Source organism: Ovis aries, chromosome 10 (genome assembly GCF_016772045.2).
Source record: "Ovis aries strain OAR_USU_Benz2616 breed Rambouillet chromosome 10, ARS-UI_Ramb_v3.0, whole genome shotgun sequence".
Classification (NCBI taxonomy): domain Eukaryota; kingdom Metazoa; phylum Chordata; class Mammalia; order Artiodactyla; family Bovidae; genus Ovis; species Ovis aries.
The window spans coordinates 77,059,839-77,085,624 of NC_056063.1; the positions used below are offsets into that span (position 1 = coordinate 77,059,839).

The 25,786-nt window shown below is 41.4% G+C and overlaps 1 protein-coding gene across 1 annotated transcript in view; it reads right to left on the bottom strand.

Annotated features, from left to right (window-relative positions):
• Positions 1 to 25,786, bottom strand: part of NALCN (sodium leak channel, non-selective) — a 302,582-nt gene that overhangs the window by 140,461 nt on the left and 136,335 nt on the right. Inside the window, exon 13 of the mRNA XM_015098259.3 lies at positions 18,102 to 18,293. Within this exon, the coding sequence (XP_014953745.2) occupies positions 18,102 to 18,293 (192 nt within the window). The remainder of the gene's footprint in view (positions 1 to 18,101; positions 18,294 to 25,786) is intronic.

Below are 25,786 nucleotides of genomic sequence, written 5' to 3' on the forward strand. Positions count from 1 at the left end.
AAACTGTCTTTTAATAATAAAAATATGTTAATGATTTCAGACTTAAATGTTAAAGTTTCTATATTAGAAACATTCATCTTAAAGAAAAAAGATTGAGATGAACTGAATGAACTTATATTTTCCTCTTAACAATCTTGTTTGCAGAGTATGATATTTTTAGTTGAAAGGTATATATTTCCCAGCGATTATGTTAAAATAATTCGGAAATGCAACCATCTAGCTGACAAAACAAACAGCTGTGAAAATGAGACCTGGAGATGTATGCAAATAGGAGACTTCTGAATTAATTTCCTTCATAGAACACACTGTCAAGTTTCTTGGAGTATTTATGCCCTATTTCTTAATTAGTGATTTTGCTAATGTCAGTCATATTAAATTTTCATAGTGTGAATGATGCATTTGAATGGCAAATATGAGCTATAAAATTGCAGATGAAAGTTGATGTTTTACTTTGGGTGCAATAGAGATTTAGTAACATACAGAATAGACAGTATTCCTGAGAACAGACGTATGTCTTATTGTGAATTAAAACTGAGGGTTTATTAAGAAAACTTCTGTAACCATGATACCACTGAGTTTACACAGGAATTTCTCAGTGTTTTCCTACTATCTATTTGTATACCTATGCTCAAGAAGAAGGGTTTTCTATTTGGCTTCAAATAGAAAGCAGCATCAATCAATAAAGTCCTTATATTTTTGCATACTAAAAAACCCTACATTTTAGAAATGAAGTTTGTCTATTTTTTGCTCTGTTTTAATGGGCTTTGATTTCTTGTTTGTCTTCACTCCAAGTTCACAAATAGAAAGCTTTACTGCAAATTATACTGTCTGCTCTTTTCTATTGCAAACATAAATTTCAAAGTCTTGCTTCTATTTTTTTTTTTCTTTTTATTTGGCTGTCCCACACAGTATGTGGGATCTTAGTTCCCTGAGCAGGGATCAAACCCATGCCCCATACATTGGAAGTGCAGAGTCTTAATCACTGGATAACCAGAGAAATCCCTTTGCTTCTGTTTTGATAGTGCTTATTTAATACTCTTGGAGAAGGAAATGGCAACCGGGAGAAGGAAATGGCCACTCACTCCAATATTCTTGCCTGAAAAATCCCATGGACAGAGGAGCCTGGCAGGTTCCAGTCCGTGAGGTCATGAAGAGTCAGACACGACTGAGTGACTACTTAACACTCTAATGCCTTGAAAATAAAGTTGATAGTTGCTTACCAATAAATATTTAATTGTAAAAAAATTTAATTGTAATGGCTTGATTTCTTTTTTTAAAAATTTATTTATTTTTTTATTTTTTTAATTTTAAAATCTTTAACTCTTACATTCATTCCCAAAGCTGATTTTATAAGTCATAAACTAAAATTTGTCTTATTATATGACTGGGTCTTACACAATTTGCATATCCCTTATATCTATATCCATATTTTTCTTCAGTTACAATTTACCAGCTAATGTTCTTGTCATTTAAAAAAATGAGATTTTTTTTTTTTACTGATGCATAATTATATGAGCGCCAAAGAATTGATGCTTTTGAACTGTGGTGTTGGAGAAGACTTGAGAGTCCCTTGGACTGCAAGGAGATCCAACCAGTCCATCCTAAAGGAGATCAGTCTTGGGTGTTCATTGGAGGGACTGATGTTGAAGCTGAAACTCCAATACTTTGGCCACCTGATGTGAAGAGCTGACTCACTGGAAAAGACCCTGATGCTGGGAAAGATTGAGGGCAGAAGGAGAAGGGGATGACAGAGGATGAGATGGTTGGATGGCATCATTGACTCAATGGACATGGGTTTGGGTGGACTCTGGGAGCTGGTGATGGACAGGGAGGCCTGGCATGCTGCGGTTCATGGGTCGCAAAGAGTCAGACACGACTGAGCGACTGAACTGAACCTGCCTCCATTGTTTTAAACCAAGAAACCATTCATTGTACAAAATTTGAAAATACCAAAAGGTATGAAGAATAAAATAAGTTACTTTCAATTCAAATAAAAGGTTGTATATATTTTTTTAGAATTTGCTGTCAAATTTGAAAATTCTACCAGTTTTTTCCCCCAGGGATTTATATATACTGGCAATGAAACTGAACCCAGCTGTAAATATAGTGTTGTATTAGGCTGCTTTACTTAATTTTTAGTTATCATTTATGTCACGCATGACTAACCTCATTAATTTTTCTGTAAAAATTGAGCTTTGATAACTATAATATGCCATTATTTCCAAAGTCTACTTAGACATTCTATTACGATTTGACTTTAAATTTGCTTTAAAATTTTCACAATGGTGAATAATGCTACAAAGGGCTTTTTTTTTTTTTTTAACTTTATCTTATCATGTTTCCTGGACATTAACCTTTTAACACCGATGCATAGAGAAGATGTTGGGAAGGCTGGGCAGAGTCCTCTGCAGAAGTAGGCAGTTGTACACAAGAGGTAGGCAGTGGGGCAAGAACGAATCTACATATCAATCATTAAACGGTCCAGTGTTTAGTCCCAGATGTGGGACAGTGAATGAGAAGCCATTCCTATTTCAGATTCTGGCAGTAATCTTCTCTGCAATAGAATTTTTTACTTTTTTGCATTTTTGTTGAAAGTTGCAAAGGACTGATTAAAGAGAACAGTATAAACCAGAATGGGAACTGATTCTCAAACTTTCAGTTTGAAATACAGAAAACTGAATACTTAGTGTCCAGCTAATGCCCCAACCTTTTACCGAGGGACCCTTTTATGTTGGGAGGAGAAGGGGACAACAGAGGATGAGATGGTTGGATGGCATCACCAACTCAATGGACATGAGTTTGAGCAAACTCCAGGAGATACTGAAGGACAGGGGAGTCTGGTGGGCTGCAATCCATGGGGTCGCAAAGGGTTGGACACGACTTAGTGACAGAACAATGTCAAATGTGATTACTGCTAGGAATTTAGTGTTTCATGCTACGAAGGTAGATTCCCATGCCACTTAAGAACACTAACTGCTGTTGCTTGCTGATTCCCTTTTTCATTGTCAGTACGATGTTAACTAGTCTGATACTATTATATCCTTTGACCTTCTCAATAATCCTCTAAAATACTTACTACTGTTCTTTTTTCATTGATGGGAAATTGTACATTTCCATCAGAGAATAGTTGAAATGTCTGACTATAGATTGTATATTTTGTAGGCAAGACTCAACAAAGTATTAAAATATAATCAGCTTTTCATTAGTAAAAACCTATGCCCACAGAAGCTCATCTTAACTGGAGGAGACACAGAATATTCCTCATTTATGACTTTCAGTGATTCTTGAAGATGGTACAATGGAGTAGGCTGATTATTAAAATAATATTAATGGAACATGGCAACTATTAGAAGGGAAAACTGCAAATAAGACAGTTGGTAGAAAACTACCAAAATATGAGGAGCAAAAAAAAAAAGTTCTCCCTCAGTGAGTATGCTTCTTGGATCAGGGTAGGAATTGAGGATGCTTTATCCAAGGAATGTAATAATTCCTTGTACTGCAGCTCAGCAGTCAGTGATACCAACACATAGCCCCAGGAAAAGGCCATTTCTGTGTGATTCACCCTTTATTAAAGTCGTCCTGCAAGAGGAAGAACATAGGATATTATTTTATCACTATGCCACTGATGAATCACCAAAAAATAAATTCAAATAGAAGCCAAAGAAGCTTGTCTGCTAAAGCAGAATGGAAATAGAGTTAATTTTTCAGTTTTTTTGAGCTATATATTGGATTCAGTTCAGTTCAGTTCAGCTCAGTCGCTCAGTCGTGTCTGACTCTTCGCGACCTCATGAATCGCAGCAAGCCAGGCCTCCCTGTCAATTTAAACCAAATTGCTAGTCTCTATTGCAGGGCCATGTCCAGACATGGATGACAATTTGGCTTAAAGCCTCAGATGGGACTGACTTTATGAGATGGTGGAAGATTTGAAACAATAATGACCACACAGATAAAATTTTAAAAAAAAAATCACCTCCCTTACAGCCCTGAAGACACCAGAAATTCCTCAAGTGATTGTAAAGTTTTGTCTTTGGTCAATAAAAGTGAGTTTTGTTCAATGAAAAACCTCCTCAGAGAAACAACATTTCTTCCAGTGTAAACTCCCTCAAAATAGCTCTTCCACCATTCTCCAGGAAAAATAAAGAAGAGTAAGCATCTTCAGTGGCTCCCCTGTGTCACCATCTGGACTGCGGAAGACACCCAACGGTCTTGCTCCAGCCCAACCCTGTAGTTCCTTTCACCCGTCCCTCCACGCCCCGTGATTCTCCACGCCTTGGATTGACTCACGCTGCTTTCCTTACATGGAATACTTTCATCTAACGCCATCACCCAAATCCTCTAGGGGAATCATATTTACCCCTGATGACAACTCTTCACAAAGCTTTGCAGTCTTCCTTCCCTGGAAGCAATCTCTCCCTCTCTTATTAAAACAAAATGATATTTGAAAGCACGACCCATAGCCCATAATAACATTCCCAGGATTTTTTAAATACACTCTAGGGTATCTCTGATATTGCTTTACAGCCGACTCCATCTGCTTGGGCACATTTCACCTTCTGGCTTGAGTTCTTTCCAGTGTGTCTACTGTGGGGTGAGTTGAGTTCCTTCATAAATCTCAACTCTGCTGTAAGTGAAAATTAGTACCTTTGGGCATATGTGGGCAAGGCATAGCTCCATCCCATGGAGGATGCTGTCTGAATTATAAACCACAACAAAAGAGGCACACGATCTCTTTAGTGTTCATTGTGGATGGGTGGATGCCTGCAATATTTGTGGGAAACTTTTGGTATGCAGCAGATGAAAGCGAAAGTGTTAGTCACTCAGTCACGTCCCACTCTTTGCAACCCCACGGACTGTAGCCTGCCAGGCTCCTCAGTCCATGGAATTCTCCAGGCAAGTATACTGGAGTGGGTTGCTATTTCCTACTCCAGGACATCTTCCTGACCCAGGGATCAAACCCAGGTGCCCTGCATTGTGAGCAGATTCTTCACCATCTGGGCCACTAGGGAAGCTGACGCAGCAGATGAGGGGAGTATAAATATGAGGATATAATAATCAAAGTGGACATAATAGCTGTAATGCAAACAAATGCAAAGAGATGTATAAATAGGAGGATATAAGAATCAGATGTAGGCAATATCTGTAATGCAAACAAATGCAAAGACATGTGAGGCTGCAGATGGGGAAGACAGGCCTGAGGAAGCCTGGCCTCAGGCCATGCCTAGAGAAAAAAAGTTACAGCTGTCTGTCGAAAGACAGTCCAAAAAATGGCATTCTTTTATTTTTTTCCTGGTCTCAAAAATTTATTACTGAAATTCCGTCTCTGATCACACATGTGAAAAAGTGATTTAAAAACCACAGGGAATTCTAGATGACACACAGCAAACATCCTATAAAAGGCTTAGTTAAGACCCCAGGGGGACTTCCCTGGGGGTCCAGTGGCTGAGACTCCATATTCTCAACACAGGGGTATTGGGTTCAATCCCCGGTTGGGGAACTAGATTCTACATGCTGCAACTATAGATCTCGCTGTCTGCAGCTAACACCCGGCACGGTCAAATTAATTAATTTGAAAAAAAGCCTCTAGGAATATAATGGAAATTCCAGGACCAAAAACTAACAGGTAGCTGGAGTCTAGAAAAGGCACCCTCCCTATGGGATTTATAAGCTCTGCTAGGCTTTGGTTTTTAACACTGTGTCAGGCACAGGGGCAAAGTCACAGACTCCTGAAAGGTGAAGACTGCTGAGCTTAATATTTATTTGACTTCACTGGAAGTTGACCAGAAAAAAATTCAATGCCAAAAGGAGGTGAAAAGGGAGCGTGTGTGACCTTGACCTGGGCGAGGAATTGTATGAAGACAAAGCTGGCACTTCAAACCATGGGGAATGGGCAGACCACCCAATAAACGATTCTGTGATGACGGGTTAGACAAACAGAAATGAGATCGTTACGTATCTCGCAGCAGCCACACAAATCAATTCAGATTAACGGATGAGCTAAATGTTTAAATGTCCTGAATAGTCATTGGAAGGACTGATGCTGAAGCTAAAGCTCTAATACTTTGGCCACCTGATGCAAAACACTGACTCACTGGAAAAGACCCTGATGCTGGGAAAGATTGAGGGCAGGAGGAGAAGGGGACGACAGAGGATGAGATGGTTGGATGGTATCACTGAGTCAACAGACATGAGTTTACGCAAGTTCCAGGAGTTGGTGATGCACAGGGAAGCCGGGTGTGCTACAGTCCATGGGGTCGCAAAGAGTCAAACACGACTGAGTGACTGAACTGACCGAAATGTTTAAAGAAAGCAAAACAAAGCCTGACAAGACCAATTGCTGCTGAACTGTGAAGTTGAGAACATTCTCAGATATTGCTGATGCCAGATAAATTGGTGAAAGTACTCTGGAATGTAAGTTTGTCACTATTAAAGTGGGCAATACCTTTGTTCTAAGACCCAGAAATTCTGTTCTTAGCTACTGGTGCTGCTGCTTAGCTGCTTCAGTTGTGTTAGATTCTGCACAACCCTCTGGACTGCAGCCTGCCAGGCTCCTCTGTCCATGCGGATTCTCTAGGCAAGAGTACTAGAGTGGGTTGCCATGCCCCCCTCCAGGGGAATCTTCATGACCCAGGGACTGAACCTAGGTCTCCTGCACTGCAGGCAGGCAGATTCTTTACTGCTGAGCCACCAGGGAAGCCCCATTCTAAGCTACATATCCTTAAAATATTTCCACATGGGCAGAGTTCACATGGGTATGAGCTAACACGCAACGTGCAGAGCAGCAGCACTATTTCGAGTTGCAAAATATCAGAAACAAACATCTCAAACCTGCAAGCATGAGTATTCTATTTCTCTGTAATAAATGACCACAAATTTAGTGGCTCACTCAACACTCACTGATTATCTCACAGGTTCCGTATGTCAGTGGTGTGGTGCTGAGTAATGTAACGTGTGTGAGTGCCCAGTCGCATCTGAATCTTTGTGGCCCCATGGACTGTAGCCCACCAGGCTCCTCTGTTCATGGGATGCTCCAGGCAAGAATACTGGAGCAGGTTGCCATTTCCTGCTGCAGGGAATCTTCCTGATCTGGGATCAAACCCGAGTCTCCTGCATTGGCAGGTAGGTTCTTTACTACCAGGGCCACCTGGGAAGCCCCTCGAGACTCCCTAGCTGTGGAACATGGGCTCAGTTGCTCTGCAGCATGTGGGATCTTAGTTTCCTCACCAGGGATTGAACCCACATCCCCTGAATTGCAAAGGCAGATTCTTAACCACTGGACCACCAGGGAAATCCCAAGAAGTGTGGGCAGGATTTAATTGGGTTCTCTGCTCAGAGTCTCAGAGGCTGAAATCAGGGTGTAAGTTGGGCTGTGGTCTCATCTGGAACTTGGGGGTCTTCTGCCCTCGCTCAGGTTGTTATCAGAATTCTTTTTCTGTGGATGCAGGCTTGAGGGTCCTGCTTTCTTGCTCAGAGCCTCTAGAAGCCACCCTCAGGTTCCGGCCACATGGCCCTTCACAACATGGCAGTTTACTTCTCCAAAGCCAGCTGGAGACCCTCTCCTGCTTTGAATCACCCTCTTCAGGAAGGACCCAGTCCCTGGGATGAGGTCAGGCCCACCCAAGATAACCTCCTTTTTGACTGACTTCAGTTCAGTCCCTAGTAACTTATTCACAGGAGTGAAAGCCTGTTATATTCTCAAGTCCTGCCAAAACCCAATGGGAAGAGATTATGGAGAGAGTCAGGTCTCTTGGTGGACCATTTTAGAATTCACCTGCCACCCAAAAGAATGGGAAAATTAACTGTGCACAGCCTCTATGAATAGTACACTATGTGTGTGTGTGTGTGTGTATACATATGTCTACACATACATATATGTTTTTGTTGTTGTTATTGTTCAGTCACTGAGCCATCCGACTGTTGCCTGACTCTTTGTGATCCCATGGATTGCAGCATGCCAGTCCTCCTCTGTCCTTCACTATCTCCCAGAGTTTGCTTAATTTCATGGCCATTGAGTCAGTGATGCTATCTAAACATCTCATCCTCTGTTGTCCCCTTCTCCTTTTGCTTTCCATCTTTCCCAGCATCATATGATGCAATGTAGAGTTGCATATTATACCCCAAGAGAAATACATAAAATATAGCTACATCATGTACTCACTCATATTGGTAAATCTCACAGAGTGCTGAGCCAAAAAAGCAATTAGCAGGAGAAACAGTCCAGTACGATACACAAGGCGAATTTAAATCACACGGAATGACAGGTGAGTCTCAGTTGATGCCTATATGTGTGTTAATAGTGTACAGGGATGTATCGATACTAAAAACAAACATCAAGTTCAGAAAAGTGGTTCACTATGGGAAAGGTGGGAGAGAGATGAGGGGATGGTGCTCCAGGACTTCAGATCCATTGCTAACCTGCTTTTTTTTTTTTAATAAGATGATTTATTGATTTATTTTTGTGGTCGCTCCATGAAGCATGTAGGATCTTAGTTCCCCAACCAGGGATCGAACGCACACGCCCTGTACTGGAAGCTTGGAGGTCTTACCCACTGGACCATCAGGGAAGTCCCATTAATCTGCTTTTTAAACTGCATATGGCCACAGAAGAATACATCTTATTATTCTCTATATACCTTTGCATGCCTCTAACAGATCATGAAAAAAATGAAAAAATATATAGAAGACTGTAAAACAATAGAAACAAAATTAATAAAGATTTCAGCAATATCAGTTGAACTAATTAACCCTTTGAACAGAAACCCCAAATGTATGAAAAATGTAGTCAAATCCTACATCTTGCAAATGTTGAAAAAAAATGAAGGGACAAGTTGTTTCTTCAAATTTCTCAGTAATTCTTCCAATGCAACTAAAAGCATGATTAGCCATTCTGGTGGTGAAAGGAAACAGGAAAATTAATTTGTAATTAAGTATTTAATAGCATTTACTTCCTCTATTGTATAACTCCTTTGGACATGATTTTATAAGTGAAAATTCAATAGAGCAAGTAATTAGCATTTAGAGAATGCGAATTAAGAAAACATATCAAATAAATAATATTAAAACTCAAGTTCCTTGGGGAGAATGGATATATGGCTGAGTCCCTTTGCTGTTCATCCGAAACTATCACAACATTGTTAATCAGCTATACTCCAACACAAAATAAAAAGTTAAAAAAAAGAAAGCTGGATGATTATTCTCATTCAAATATAATTTGCAATTGCATTAAATTTGGGGTCTGATTGGAAAAAAATTCAATTACCTGTGTTATGGAAAGTAGTGTATTATTATTTATGAATAAAAACTAGGCCTATTTACTATTATTTTAGTAGGAAATTAAAAGGAATAAAGATATCGATCTGATCAAAGGTCTACAGTGGATGTTTAGTCTAAGTATTCGTTATTATCATTATTTTGATTTTGATTTTTTGTTCATCATGGATTTTTTTTGCATTGATTTTGACCTTTACTTATTTTTTGGCCACACCCTGTAGCATTCAAGATCTTAGCTCCCCAACCAGGGATCAAACCCATGCTTCCTACAGTGGAAGTGTGGAGTCTCAACCACAGGGCTGCCAGTGAAGTCCCCATTGCAAGTATTTTAGCAACATACTAAACTTGCTTTGTATACTACGTGGAAGGATAAACAGAACAAAACCATAGTCACTCCATTGCTGCTCTGCAAACAGGTTCCTCAGCACCATCTCTCTAGATTCCACATATACACATTCATATACAATAACTTTGCTTTTCTCTTTTTGAGTTATTTCACTTTGTATAATAGGCTCTCGGCTGGCACTGGACGGGAAGGAGAGGGTGGGCTGAATAAAGAGTGGTGTGGAAACATATACATTACCGCGTGTAAAAGAGGTAGCCAGTGGGAATTTGCTGTATGCCCCAGGGAACTCAAGGGAGGGCTCTGTGATGACCTGGAGGGGTGGGATGGGGTGGGAGGTGGTAGGGAGGTTCAGGAGGGAGGGCACATATGTATATCTATGGTTGATGCATGTTGACGTATGGCAGAAACACAATATTGTAAAGCAATTATCTTCCTAAAAATCAATAAAATTTTTAAAAAAGAAAAAAAAACTGTAGTGAAACTGTGCACAGAACCTTTGGTCAGGCAACCACTAGAAAACGCCAACTGTTTTTGTCTTTGCTACAGAAAGCTGGGTGGCAACCTGCCTAGAGCAAGCTGTCTCCTGACCTGTATGGGTTGTTCCTTCGTGAAAAGCTAATCTAATTGTTCTTATAATATAACCTATTAGTCCCAACAAAGGAGGAACAGCCGGATACTGCCTCACAGCAGGACTTAATCTCATTATTTCTACTTAGCAAAGTGTCTGCTTGGTCCAAATTAGAAGAGAAAGTTATTGGCTCGAGATGACAAAGTTGTTTTATTAAATTGCATCAATATGTCATTCTCTCTTTTCTCACTGGAAACATTTAGGCTCCTCTCCATATCCAGGGTTTCTGCCGAGGCTCCACTGGCTGTTTCCCCTCTCTCTGCTTTCCAGCGCCACCCATCCCGTGACACAGTGGATTTTGTTTTTTTAACGCTTCTCTATTTATTTGGCTGTGCCGGGTCTAAGTTGCGGCATGTGGGATCTTTAGTTGTGGCATGTGCAATTCTTAGTGGGGGCATGTGGGATTTGGTTCCCTGACCAGGGATCAAACCCGAGCCCCCTGCTTGGGGAGCATGGAGTCTTAGCCACTGAACCACCAGGGAAGTCCCAACACAGCGTTAATAAGTGCTCTGGGAGGTGTCACGAGGTGAGATCACAGTGCTGTCAACTTCAAGATACTTGTAAAATAAGTAGAGGAGAAGATACTTCGCATGCGTGTTGGCAGCATGAGACAGAAGGAACCATAAACAGAGGGAAAGCGAGAGTCCAGTATGTGCCAGGCCCTATGCTGGCTTTCTGGCAGGTCCCATTTGAGCATCTTGGAAAGAAGCTGGGGCCCAGCTGTTGCTGGGAGAGAAAATAGACACCAGACCCCATCCTTCCCCTCATCTATCTACATCCCCTAGTTGCACAAGACATACAGGAGCTTTGGCGGCAGAGAGGAGAGAGAGAAATCTTCTTCAGGTTTGGGGGCTGAGTATTACTGTAGTTTCTGTGGCTGTCCCCCCAGTATCCATTTCTTTCCCCTCTGATGAATCCAAGACAATCCAGCCATCGTGTAGGGATTTGTTCAGTAGTGACCAAGTGACCCAATCTTGCTGATGAGAGGGTGGGGCATGGAGGTTGTGGGGGTGAAGGTACTGGAAAAGGTGACCTTGCTTCTAAGGAGGAGACCTGGGCGGAGTTGATGTCCTTCTTCTTCGAGATTTTATCATGAAGCCCAGAAATGGGGCATCCATTCTGTTCACACAAAGATATCACACAGAGAAGGAAACTACATCGGTTTGCTAGGGTTGCTGGTACCTAAAACTAGGTGGTTTCAAACAATGGGAATGTATTCTCATAGTTCTGGAGGCTATGGCAGTCAGAAATCCAGCTGTTGGCAAGGCCACGCCTCCTCTGAAGCCTCCCTCAGAAGGGTTTCCCTTGCCTCTTCTGCTTTGGGCTCTTGCTAGCAATCCTTGGGGGCTCCCTGGCTTGTCACATGGCCTGCCAGTCACACGGCCACGTTCCCTGTGTGCTTCTTCCCATCGCCTTCTCTCCGTGTATGTCTGTGTGGGTGTCAAATGCTCCCCTTTGTATGGAATGTCGGCCATATTGAATCAGAATTCACCCTAAGGATCTTGTTTTAACCTGATCACTTCTATTTCCAGATAAGGCCACATTTTTGGGATCCTGGGGGTTAGACCTTCAGCATGTCTTTAGGGGCACGTAAGTCAACCCATGACAACACCTGAGAGAATTTCCATGGAAGATTCAGAGTCCTGGCTTCCTAAAGTCTACCTAATCTCTTGAATTTTGTGACATGAATTTCCTAATTGTTTAAGTCGGTTGGAGTCAATTTTCTACTACTGGGAGCCAAAGCATTCTGACAGAATTATGCTAATACTCCTGATGGGAGAAGGGTGAGGGGCATGATGGAGGCTAAGGGGGTTCCTAGAGCTGTGGACAACAGTGAAGAAGGAATCTGCCCTGCTGAGCTGATAAGGCGTGGGAGGATCAGAGAGGTTTGCTTTGGTCCAGCATCATTATTCATTCTTCATTCAAACATCTATTCACCAGCTACCCTGTGGCAATGGTTGTGTGGAACATGGAGGATTTAAATGAGCAAGACGGACACCATCAGGATGGACTTCCCTGGTGGTCTAGTGGTTAAAACTCTGAGCTTCCACCGCAGGGACTGCGGGTTCGATTTCTGGTTGGGGAGCTAAGATTTCACATGACTCACAGCATTAAAAAAAAAAAAAAAAAGACACCATCTCTGCCTTTGAAAGGGATGCTGCAGGAAATCCTGAAATCTGAGTCCAAAGAGGTAAGTGGGGCCAGAGATGAAAAGATACGAAAACCCTATTAAAATGATTGTTATCTTGAGGGAAAGGAGGATCTTGAAGCACTTTAAATGGGGGAATGGCACGAGATAATTCATACCTGCTGCTGCTACTGCTGCTAAGTCTCTTCAGTCGTGTCCGACTCTGTGCGACCCCATAGACGGCAGCCCACCAGGGTCCCCCGTCCCTGGGATCCTCCAGGCAAGAACACTGGAGTGGGTTGCCATTTCCTTCTCCAATGCATGAAAGTGAAAAGTGAAAGTGAAGTCACTCAGTCGTGTCCGACTCTTAGCGACCCCATGGACTGCAGCCCATCAGGCTCCTCCGTCCCTGGGATTTTCCAGGCAAGAGTACTGGAGTGGGGTGCCATTGCCTTCTCCGAATTCATACCTAAGAAGGTGCAGATTTGCAGCTTTAATGCAAATGGAGAATGAGCTGCAGTGCTAGGCAAGGAGACCCATGGGGAATTGGCGGAATAATGCTAATCCCTTTAGCATCCTTTCAGTTCAGGAAGCACTGGGTTTTCCGCGTGGGTGGAGCTGCATCAGAGGGTCAAGGCGCTGGGCAGTCACTGAGTTTTCCCAGGTTGCTGTTGTCTCGCCGTCCCTCTGTCCATCCAGGGCTCTCTTCCTGGGATTTGGACGGGAAACTAGCTTTCGTGTCCATGTCATCTCCTCCTAAAAGCATCTCACGGAAGGTTGCTGGAGCCCAAGACACAATCAGGTCCAGCCAAATCAGGGTTTGGTTTTACATCTAGTCCTGTTTCCCTGGAGAGACTATACCTGCCCTGGATGGCTGCGTCAAGGTCAACTTCCAGAAAACAGCCCCAATACTGATCTTTCAGGCACAAATGCTGGGTTTCCCTGGTAGCTTGGTTGGTAAAGAAACTGTCTGCAATGCAGAAGACTGGGGTTCGATCCTTGGATGGGGAAGGTCCCCTGGAGAAGGAAATGTCAACCCACTCCATTATTCTTGCCTGGAGAGTTCCATGGACAGAGGAACCTGGTGGGCTACAGTCCATGGGGTTGCCAAGAGTTGGACACGTCTGAAGTGACTTAGCACACACCTCAACACCCAAGCACTGAGTACACAGAGACACATCTCATGAGCAGGAAAGAAAGCAAGACCACAGAAATCAAGCATAGCTGGCTTGTGTTTATAACCATCTTTCTTGATCCCTTCCTATCAGGCAAGTGTCACCAGTGGATGGTGCTTTGACTTGGAATGATAATGACTGCTTTTTGTAATTGTAATACTGTTAACATTTCTTGTAAAATCTGACTAGGTTTCAGGGATTTATTTTTTTTTATTTTTTTGGCAATGCTATCTAAGTGGTTTTATTTATTTATTTATTTATTTTAGTTTTTTATTTTTAAAATTTTAATATCTTTAATTCTTACATGCGTTCCCAAACATGAACCCCCTCCCACCTCCCTCCCCATAACATCTCTCTGGGTCATCCCCATGCACCAGCCCCTAGCATGCTGCATCCTGCGTCAGACATAGACTGGCGATTCAATTCTTACATGATAGTATACATGTTAGAATGTCATTCTCCCAAATCATCCCACCCTCTCCCTCTCCCTCTGAGTCCAAAGGTCCGTTATACACATCTGTGTCTCTTTCCCTGTCTTGCATACAGGGTCGTCATTGCCATCTTCCTAAATTCCATATATATGTGTTAGTATACTGTATTGGTGTTTTTCTTTCTGGCTTACTTCACTCTTAACTGCATCCATATGCAAGGAGAAAGCCAGTCCCTTCCTGTGTCAACACTGTCAGCTGCTGGAAAACTGATTAAGGGGCTCCCTAGTCACTGGCTGCTTTCATTAAGATGGTCACAGTAATCAGGCAGAGAAGCACAATTGAGTAATTGGGAGATCTGAAAATGCAATGTTCCTTGATTACTATTATAGCTAGAGAAACAGAGCAAATCCCAAGGGATCTAAAGCAGCCTTGTTTTTAATATTGAGTAGCCTCTGTATTATGCCAATTTCAAATATATTATATAGGATGTCACTTTTTTTTTCTAATGCTTTCTAAGCCCAGGGTTGGATTGTTTATATATAATTCAACACACACAATACAATGAGAAAAATATCATTTTTGCCAGTATTTTAAGATTTTTTGATGTGGACCATTTTTGAAGTTATTGAATTTGGCACGATACTGCTTCTGTTTTATTTTTTGACCACGTGGCATGTGGGATCTTAGCTGCCTGACCGATGATCCAACCTACACCCTCTACATTGGAAGGCAAAGTCTTAGCCACTGGACCGCCAGGGAAGTCCCATTTTGCCTATATTGTAGATGTAAAAAAAAAGTTTAAAGTATAATTTGTTTGGTGTCTTATGGGAACCTACTCTAGTATTCTTCTCTGGAAAATCCCATGGACATAGGAGCCTAGAGGGCTATAGTCCATGGGGTCACAAAGAGTCAGATACAACAGAGTGACTGATCTCAACTAAAAAGTAATGGAGTGGGAAGTACAGACTCTTATCCAGGATGATTTCGTATGCAGGCCCACAGCTTTTATTTTCAATTTCAACATTCAAAACACTTTGAAAATATCCAAAGGTGTTTTGTTGTGTTTTGCTGGTAGCTCATTTAGTGGCAAAAGTCTGACCTGACCTACGACTTATTTATTGTATTATTTATAAAACACGCTTACTCCTTGGAAGGAAAGTTATGAACAACCTAGATAGCATATTTAAAAGCAGAGACATTACTTTGTCAACAAAGGTCCATCTAGTCAAGGCCATGGTTTTTGCAGTGGTCATGTATGGATGTGAGAGTTGGACTGTGAAGAAAGCTGAGCACTGAAGAATTGATGCTTTTGAACTGTGGTGTTGGAGAAGACTCTTGAGAGTCCCTTGGACTGCAATGAGATCCAACCAGTCCATCCTAAAGGAGATCAGTCCTGGGTGTTCATTGGAAGGACTGATGTTTAAGCTGAAACTCCAATACTTTGGCCACCTCATGTGAAGAGTTGACCATATTGGAAAAGACCATAATGCTGGGAAGGATTAGGGCCAGGACGAGAAGGGGATGACAGAGGATGAGATGGTTAGATGGCATCATTGACTCAATGGACATGGGTTTGGGTGGACTCCGGGAGTTGGTGATGGACAGGGAGGCCTGGAGTGCTGCAGTTCATGGGGTCACAAAGAGTCAGACACGACTGAGTGACTGAACTGAACTGAACTGATCCTTATTTGTCTGAAGGCTGATGTTCTGCTATAAAAATATTAATGCATTGGTTATGGGGGGGCTGACTGAGACCATTCTGGAGTGAGATATCACTTAAAATACCTGGAATATTCTGCACTCCAAAAAGAGGTTTGGGGTAAAGGATATAAAATCGGTCATGTGAAATGAGAAGAAAGGGTGAAAAGTGAAATAAATTATGAAATTAAGATAGGTCTGTGCAATAAATACATACAGGCTGTTTCCACTTAGTACCCCCTTGCCCAGAACAATGGCTGACCCTTAGTCAGGCCTGAGGGATGGATGGTGAAGACAGATAACAAACATGGCGGGCTGCTCTTTGTATTTACCCCATGAGGGGGCAACGAGGGGGCAGCCTAGGACAAGCTGGCCTTGATGACGACACTGTCATCTTTGCTTGCATCCCTCTGTCCCTGGAGGAAGAGCAGGCTTTCCTGTAGGGGAGTCTGGTTCCAGGCCAATCCTAAGCGGCCTGACCATGGGCAACGACCAGGCTTTGCCTGGAAGGTTCCTGCAGGAGGGAAGCTGCCCTGCCCCTCGGTCTCAGGCACAGCCCTGCACCACAGTCTCTGGAGGGAATTTCAGGGAATGAGACAGGCCCCCAGGCTGCCTGCTCAGGTCTCTGGCTTCCTGGCCTCTCCTCGGAGGGGCTTCTCATGGCGGTGTTCAGCACTTTTCCCCACCTTGACTCAGTATGTTTTCACTCCCAGCCCTTCCTCTAGGCATGCCCCCAACCCTTACCCTGACTCCCTGGCCCATAAGAGGGCAGGAGCTTTGTTCAGGACTCCCAGGGAATGCCCAGACCCCTCTCTCCTCTCCACACCAGGGCCGATCCACCAGCCCCTCACCCTGCCCTGCCCAGTGGGTAGAAGGGGACCCAGGCAGCCACGCCCGCTCCTACCTGCCGCCTGCACTGGGGTAGTGAGTGAACCAAGGCTCGCCATGACTTTGGGCTCACTGTCCTCCAAGACCACCTCGACACCTGCCGGCTCAACACCTGCCTCAGGGCAGTCCCAGTGCCGGGCCCTGCAGCTGCCTCTGGAAACCGCCTGCCGCCCTTCTCCTGACCTCGCGCCATCTTTGTTGCCCCCTCCTTGCACTCTCCTATCAACGTTTAATCACGATCATGCTTTCATCCACTTAAAAGTTCCTTGGCTTTATGGCCTCCTCTTGACATCGACTGTTCTTTCTCCTTTAAGTTCTGGAACAAGACATGGCTCACTTCAGACCTTCAGCACAAGCCCCGGAAAGAACACTGTTCTCTGCACTTCATCCGGCTTCATCCTGCTCTTCTTCACTAACCTCCTGTTCCACAGAGTCTTTCTGGATTTTTCCACCCCTGGTTGTGCCCCTTCCCTCTGGGTTCCCAGTGTTTGCCTTTATCAAAGCCCGTCCTGCTTGATATTTGCTTAGTGATTACCTGCCTCTCAACTGGAATTCCTGAAGACTGGGAACTGAATTGCATTTATATCTCAGGATCACCAAGACTGCCTGGTTTTTGATAGACACTCAATAGATGCTTGGCGAAGAGTAACACATTTAGTACAAGATTAAAAACAAAACAAAACAAAACAATAACCCAGAGTTTATTAGTCTATCTGTTAAGATTAAAAAAAACACAAACAACCCAGGCTATATTAGTCTATCTGTTATGTTACAGATAACTTTACCCTTAGAGCTTTTTTTTTTTGGATGTATTATTTGTTGTTCTTACCCCAAGACAATTCTTCTCATATAACAGACCTTACTATTTCAGTTTATGGTGATAAACTTTGTCTTGGTCATTATATTTTTTTCATATTTCTAAATCTTCATGGAGTTAAATTTCAGGGTCCTTCTGATTAGGGACTGATTAGGTTTTTTATTGATTGATTGGTTTTTAACTTTCTTTTCAACCCACGTGAATCTTAATGAGAATACAGAGATATGAACTAGATGATCTTTTAAAGACAATTCAAATCTGAAGAATTTATGAAATTTATATACTGAAAATCAAAAGTCTCTTCTAGATTATGCCTGACATAAAATATACATGAACTGTAAAACAGATTTAAAATGTTACCTCTCACAAACACATAAAGGCAAACTTCAAACATTTTAAAATTAATAATTTAAAAATTCTGCTATATTTTCATTTATAGGTACTAAGAACCCTATCATCCATCTTTATTGGTTTCTGCATCTCATTCTATTAGATTGTTTCCAGAATTTTAGAATTGACACATAATCTGACAATGCTGAAAATGTGCTCAGACACCTGTATTCTGTAGAAGAGACCACTGTGAATATTAAAACCGAATTACTCCAAGTTATTAAAAAAGTCACTATTTTTTAAGCCTCGGCTAAAGTGAAATGACATTGACGTTAAGCATTATTACTAAAATAAAAGTAACTGAATTACACTGACTGCATTTTTTGTTCTTACCCTTGGGAATGTCGTGAATCGATCCAGCTCTTCGACAAAGCAGAACATCTGCAGGCTGATCGCCGACATAACGATCAAGAGGCTGGCGGTGAACACAACCAGACTCCCGAGCTTTTTCCCAGGACCAAAGATCTTGTACACAAAGTCTTCTAATGCAGGTGAGATCTTAATAAGCCGAACGACCCGAAGAACCTGTTGTAGGAGCGAAAAACACACACACTCGACCGTTAACGCTGAATCTTAAATAAGTTCATACTAAAATCTCATTTTTTATAGCACTGTATAAAATCGCATTTTCCATCTGAGTATTTAGTGATGAAACACTTCAAGAGCTACGATATTAGCCTAGTTCAGTGCCTGCTGTACAATAAGAACTCAACAAATCCCAAAGGAATGAAGGCAGGAAAATGGTGACAACTCACTGTTTTAACATATGCTATGATAATTCAAAGTGGCATTAATTAACACTATTGTTGAAATAAAGCTGACAATTTTTCGTCATGTTCAAAAACATTAATTCAATACTAGCTATATTCATTGTCATAAAACAGCCCTTCCTAGGGATTACTGTACATTCATAAAGCAATTCTAAAAATCTTTCCATCAGGGAGTCTTTATTCATGGCTAGACTGTTACCGTAAGACCCATTCTATCCTTCCTTTAATTAATAGAACTTTCTGAATTGTAGGCTAACAATTAGTTGCCCAGGGTTATAAGCTGCATTTTCTAGCCCCACTTACAAGCGTGGCTGGTGGATTAGGTTCAGACCTCTGGAATGTGAAAGGAAGTAATTTTTACACCTTATTTTTTTCTTTAATATTTCAAGTGTTTTTATTCTGAGCAGTTGGTACAAAATATAATGACGTGTCTTATTCTGTATAGTTCAGTCTGTAGAAGCTCTCAACCTCTGATCTGGTCTACTTTTACGGATTTAACAGACCCTTTCCGTTCAGTACAGATCCTTACATTCACTTTAATCTCCTATATCTTTCCTTCTTGCTCTCACTGGCAATTGAGTTTTGGCATGTGCATTTTTAGAATTCTTTGAGGAACTCCAGATTCAGAGATGCTGGGATGTAGACTGAGTATATGGTCAGACAAGGTGGATTAAATGGGAACAAAACAGGAACCATGAAATTAAATACATTTGGCCTGGACACTTGTTATACCCTCCTCTAGCTGGGCAATGAGAATAACTGGAGTTGCCCATTTGGATCAGAAATAAAAGCTTCATATAAAAGGTGACAGCTTCAAACCAACCCAATAGGCTGGCTTTCTGTATGACCACAGGGAACAGGTGGCTTCCCTGGGGGCTCAGATGGTAAAGAATTCGCCTGCAATGCAGGAGACTTGGTTTTGATCCCCAGGTCAGAAAGATCCCCTCAGAGAAGGAAATGGCAGCCCATTCCATTATTCTTGCCTGGAGAATTCCATGGACAGAGGAGTTGAGTTGGCGGGGGTGGGGGGGGGGCGTGGATTTCAGCCCATGGGGTCACAAAGAGAAGGACACAACTGAATGACTTTCACTCACTCACCAACTGGAGAAAACACACATCAATCTTATCCAAGCCCTGTATTTTTAGAACTTCATTATTTTTTAGAACTTTTTAGAACCTTGTGCTTAGCTGGTTATCTAAACACACGTTTACATGTTTTGAATATATATGCAAAAACTCCCACACGTAAGTAATTTTCTCATTCACTTAAAAAATACTATTATGTGCCAAACACAGTGTTGGACAAATAAGATTCAATGGCTATTCCTATTACACACTGAGTGTTAATATAATACAAAGGCATAGCTCTTAAGGGTATAAGATTAAAAGCATAAAGTAGAATATAATTAAAAGTTGAAGTATAAAGTAAGGAAAAGTAATGTTTTTCTACAAGTCTAAGATGCCATTGATTTTTTTTTTATGTGCTGTTAAGAAATTGAAAATGCTGCTGATTTAAGTATAACACATCACTGATTAGAAGGCAGATCCCAATTTGAAAGTGTTAGTCATTGAGTCGCATCTGACCCTTTGGGACCCCATGGACTGTAGCAGCCTGCCAGGCCCTTCTGTCCATGGAATTCTCCAGGCAAGAATAATGGCTTGGGTTACTGTTTTCTTCTCCAAGTGATCTTCCCTACCCGGGGATCGAACTGGGGTCTCCTGCCTTACAGGCAGAATCTTTACCATCTGAGTCACCAGGGAAGACAGATTCCAGTTTAGAGATGTTAAAATAGAAAAATTGTGGTTTTGGTATAAATGAAAGATGATAATTGAAACAGTAGTTCAAGATGGTTCAATATCAATACGAACTTAAGGTATCTTTGAAGGCTTCTCAGGAAAAAACAGAATACGGTAAGGAAAAGGGAAAACTTTAAAAGCTTATATTAAAATTTTTACACAAATAAAAACATGAGTTTGGATCTTTTCCAGCAATCCTAGCTTGTTAATCCTTCTGATTTTCCTTTGGCAAGTCATTTCTACTCTGCTCTTAATCTATAAGGCCCAGTAGGGACTCCCTGACCTCCACGATCCAAGCCTGGCCAGAGTATTCACAATGACCTCAGTCATCAGAACTTCTGTGGGGCCTAGAAGAAGTATCCTGTATATTTAATCCCCAACTGGAATTACTATAAGAGCCATATAAATCCCGAGCTTCTAGGGACCTTCTTTGCCACCATATGGAGAAAGACAGCTTAAGCATTATACCAACACCGAAGAAAGGTGAGTGGAGATACAGACCGAGTCCCAGAGATACCATATATACCTGTGAATTTGCCATCTCTGAAGTCACACTTATCTCCTACCACCAGATTCTGAATTAACAGGAACTACTGGTGGGCTATAGTCCATAGGCTATCAGAGAGTCGAACATGACTGAAGCAACTTACCCTGCACATGTACTGACAGTGAATCTTATTCCTGTTGTCTGCAGAACATTGCAGCTGCATGTCTAAGCAACTAATGGACAAATGCTTAAAGAAGTTGATAAAATGTAGATGTCATTCATGTTCATTTAAAACACTTCCCAGGTGGCTTGGTGGTAAAGAATCTAACTCCTGCCAGTGCAGGGGACACAGGAGAAGTGGGTTCAAACCCTAGGTTGGGAAGATTCCCCTGGAGAAGGAAATGGCAACCCACTCCACTATTCTTGTCTGGGAAATCCCATGGACAGAGGAGCCTGGAGGGCTATAGTCTATGGGGTTGCAAAGAGTCAGACTTGACTGAGCAACTGAACACCCACCCACCACACAATACACACAAAAAGAAGAAAATTTATGTGAGAAATAATATTGTTCAAATTAAACATTTATACCACAGACAGGTTTAAGTTACCAATTTTTCCCATTATAATTTTTAACAAGGACTTTCAAACCAGAGCATATTACACTTGGGTCATTTTTGCAAATAACAAACAGCTTTATCATAAGAACTATTAAAAGTAACACTCGTATTAACATCCAGAATAATAATATGAAAAGTTTTACATATTTATCAGACTTATTTATTCTCAGACATAAATGATTCACTATCTAATCGTTAAACAGCTGAGTCCAGGAAAGTTCACAGGAACAATTTAACTGATCTATCGCTCACAGTACCCTGTGTTTCCTCCACTTGAATTAAAATCATATTTAAAAGACTGCCTAAGCAATTCTGAATCGTGTCCCAAATTCTAATGAAAACAGCCTATGTACATCTGTGCGATTTTGATAAATTAATATTTCACTAGCTGGAAGAAATAGAACTTAACACAATTCCCGCACTGGTGATTTGATCCGCGTTTTCAGAGGGGGTAAGCCTGCATTGTGGCAAGGCAGAATCCTTATCGGTGACTCTAATTACGCCTTTCATTTATTTGAGGATAAGTCTGCTTTTCACTCTGTCTACCCAATAAAGCCTTTGGATTCTGTATTAAAACAGATGCAAAATAAAGTACACCAGATATTCAAAGATAAGCACGGTAGGACATTCTGTGGTTGTCCTTAAAGCATATTTTCTTGGTCACATTTCTAAGTCTGTCACTAAAAGTCACTCTGCTGATTAATAGTGAGATACTGTAAAAGTTGGGCTTCCCAGGTGGCAAAGAATCCGCCTGCCCATGCAGAAGCCTGGCTGGCTACAGCCCATGGGGTTGCATAGAGTCGGACTGGATGCACAGCCACGGCACGACTGTAAAAACTGCGTGGTTAAGAACATGAACTACTGGGGGGATTTCTCTGATGTTCCAGTGGTTAAAATTTCCCTTTGAATGTGGGTTTGACCCTTGGTCGGGGAGCAAAGATCCCATGAGTCCCACAGCCACAAAACAGAAACAATATAGTAACCAATTCAATAATGACTTTAAAAATGGTCCACATCGGGAAAAAAAAAAAAGTCTTTAAAATAGAAGAATGTGAACTATGAGATTAAACCTCTTGGGAATGAGTTTCCACCAGTTGCTGGCTGTGTGGTCTTTGGTGAGTTACTCAGTCTCCAAGGAAGCAGTTTACACATATATTCTTTATCTACCAAGAAACAAATGGACACATGAACTTGGCAGGGTGTCTGCACACCCTAGGTGCACAAAAAGTACCAGCCAGTGTCCTCACTCTGCTATGTTAGAACCAGAGATGAAAGTGAAAGTGTTAGTCGCTCAGTCGGGTCCGACTCTTTGCAACCCATGAACTACAGCCCACCAGGTTCCTCTGTCCATGGAATTCTCCAGGCAAGAAGCCTGGAGTGGGTTGCCATTCACTTCTCCTGAGGATCTTCCCGACCCAAGGATCAAACCTGGGTCTCTTGCACTGCAGGCAGATTCTTCACCATTATGTAAAGATTCTGTGACTTTCAGTGGGACAATGCTGCCTCTGTTCACTCCATCAAGCACACGTTCCCCTCAAGACAGGGGTCACGTGGTTCTCTCTACCTGAAATGTGTCCCCCACAGACCTTCTCAAGATTTGCTCTTTCTCTGCCCAAATGTCCCCTCTTGAAAGAGGGCTTCCTTGGACAAACTTAGCCAAAACAGCACCCTCACCCCACAGCTTCTCCTTTTCACCCCACTTGCTCCTTCTGAATCGCATTTCCAGCACTGCTATTCCCTTCATGAACTTGCATGTGAAATGCCTGCTGTCTAGAATGCCAGTTTCCCAAGGTGGGGATCTTCTCTGTCTTGCTCACCTCTCTCCCTCAAGTCTGGAACTGTGCCTGACACATAGGAGGTGCTTCGGAAATACCACCTGGATAAATAGACGGGTGATACCAACTCTCAGAGATAACTGATATAAGGGAGATGTTTTGTACACAAAGATTGAAGGCAGGAGGAGAAGGGGACAACAGAGGATGAGATGGTTGGATGGCATCACTGACTTGATGGACATGAGTTTGAGCAAGCTGTGGGAGTTGTTGATGGACAGGGAAGCCTGGCGTGCTGCAGTCCATGGGGTCATAAAGAGTTGGACATGACTGAGCAACTCAACTGAATATCAACTCTCAGAGACGATGGATAAAAAGGGAGGCATTTTGCACTCGAATGTCGACTTTGTATAAATATGAAAAATGTGACATCCACTCCGGGAAGAACTGCTGCCAATATGATGAAGCAAGGTCAAGTGAGATGAGAAACAAGCCTGAAGACCAACCAGGGAGATCAAAGTCAGCCCATAAAGAACCAATCTGTTCAAGACAGTGGGTTCCCCATCTGTGAATCTGCAAAACTCCTGAGACATCTAAGCTTCTTGAGAGACTAAACGAGGCAGTGTCTAATGATCTCATTAGAAAAATATAAACTTGGCCATGGATACAGAGAGACGAATGAAAATCACTCAACTACTAACAAAAAATTAAACTATTACAAATTATATAGGCATTAACATTGTTAACTTTGGGAAGTTCCTGGCGGTTCACTGGTTAGGACCCTGTGCACTCACTGTTGTGGGCTTTGGTTCAATCCCTAGTTGGGGAACTAAGATCCCACAAGTTTCATGGTATGGCCAGAAAAAAAAATGCAAACTTCACTGACCAGGCATTATGTGACCATATCTATAGCTATATGTCTATACATATATATATATACACACACAATGATTATAGCCACGCATACCAATTTTAGATATTTTGTGTATAACAGACTAGAAGAAAAGAACCAAGAGATGGTGACTATTAACAATTTGTAATAATTTGGGTTATTTCTTTTCAGCCATTTTTTCATTTATAGGTATTTTATAAACATATATATACTACCTATGTTATTTATAGGCTGGATTTGTAGCTATACTTGTTATATACTTTTATACTATGTAAATAAAACAATCATATCTTTAAGTTGCTATGTGAGCTCAGTCGCTTTAGTCGTGTCCGACTCTTTGTGACCCCATGGACTGTAGCCCTCCAGGCTCCTCTGTCAATGGGATTCTCCAGGCAAGAATACTGGAGTGGGTTGCCACGCTCTTTTCCAAGGGATCTTCCTGACTGAGGGATCGAACCCATGTCTCTTATGTCTCCTGCACTGGAAGGTGGGTTCTTTACCACTATTCATCATAGTCATTTTTATGGTCAAATTTCCATATGGCTTACCAAGCTATTCCTCACATTTATCATTTAAACAGTTCCCATTTTTTTCTCTCATCAATAATCCTAGACTAAATATCTTTGTTTGCAAAACTTTGACCTATTTGTAACATTTCAATGAAAAATTATCTGAGAGAAATGTGAATAATTTTAAAGCAAGCCCTGAATATATTTTATCTGGTATCCTTGCTGAAAGAGGCATCAATGTCTTTCTTAATTTGGTTAATTTAATAGGTTTATTTAAAAAGATATGTTATAGCTTTAACTATGAGGCATATTTTCTGCAATTATGTACAATGATTCTCTAACATTAGGTACTAAATGTGCATGTTGATTCTGTGAATCTAGACAGCAGTGCCCAAGAGCATATAATGATACATGCTTGGAAAGCATATTTTGTATCAAGAGTTTTAAATGTGTATGTCTCCTGCCCCAGCCATCTCACTTATGATAACCAAGCCTGAGGATATAACCCAACAAGTGACAAGGGATTTTCGCTCAAAGATGTTGACGGTACTGAAAGCTCAAACCATGATGCCCTCTGTGAGTTCAATATGCTTGGCTGTGATTACTGGAGACTCAGTTTTTTGTGTGTGTTTGTGGGATATGTTTTTCGTTTTTGTGAATTGTATTTTCACGTCCTTTCTTCTAGGTATCAGAAGTATTCAGTTTCAGGTTGCAATCTGGCAGTTGAAGTTAATATTGCTCTGAATATGACAGCTTCGGTACCACCAATAAATAAGTTCATCAGTGAAGTTGGAATGTATTTTCTTTCATCTAAGGAATCAGAATCTTCTTTCTCTGCATAGTTTTTAGAAATTCTCCTGCCATTTAATTCTCCAACTCTTGAAAATATCTATTAAGGAGACAATGCAACTTCTGACATTTACATGACAAATTATACAAATGACCAAATTTCGACTCACAAAATGACTATATTTGAGATTTTTAAAATTAGGATATCCCATATACATATATTTTGACCAAGTATTTAAAATATCACTCAGCACATGGTTATTGCTAACAAAGAACATAACATTAATACTCACTTTTGTTTACTGAACAATTATGAAGTAATATGATTTAATATAATGCACTTAAAAACAATAGATACCCAGTTATTATTAAGTAAAAATTACAG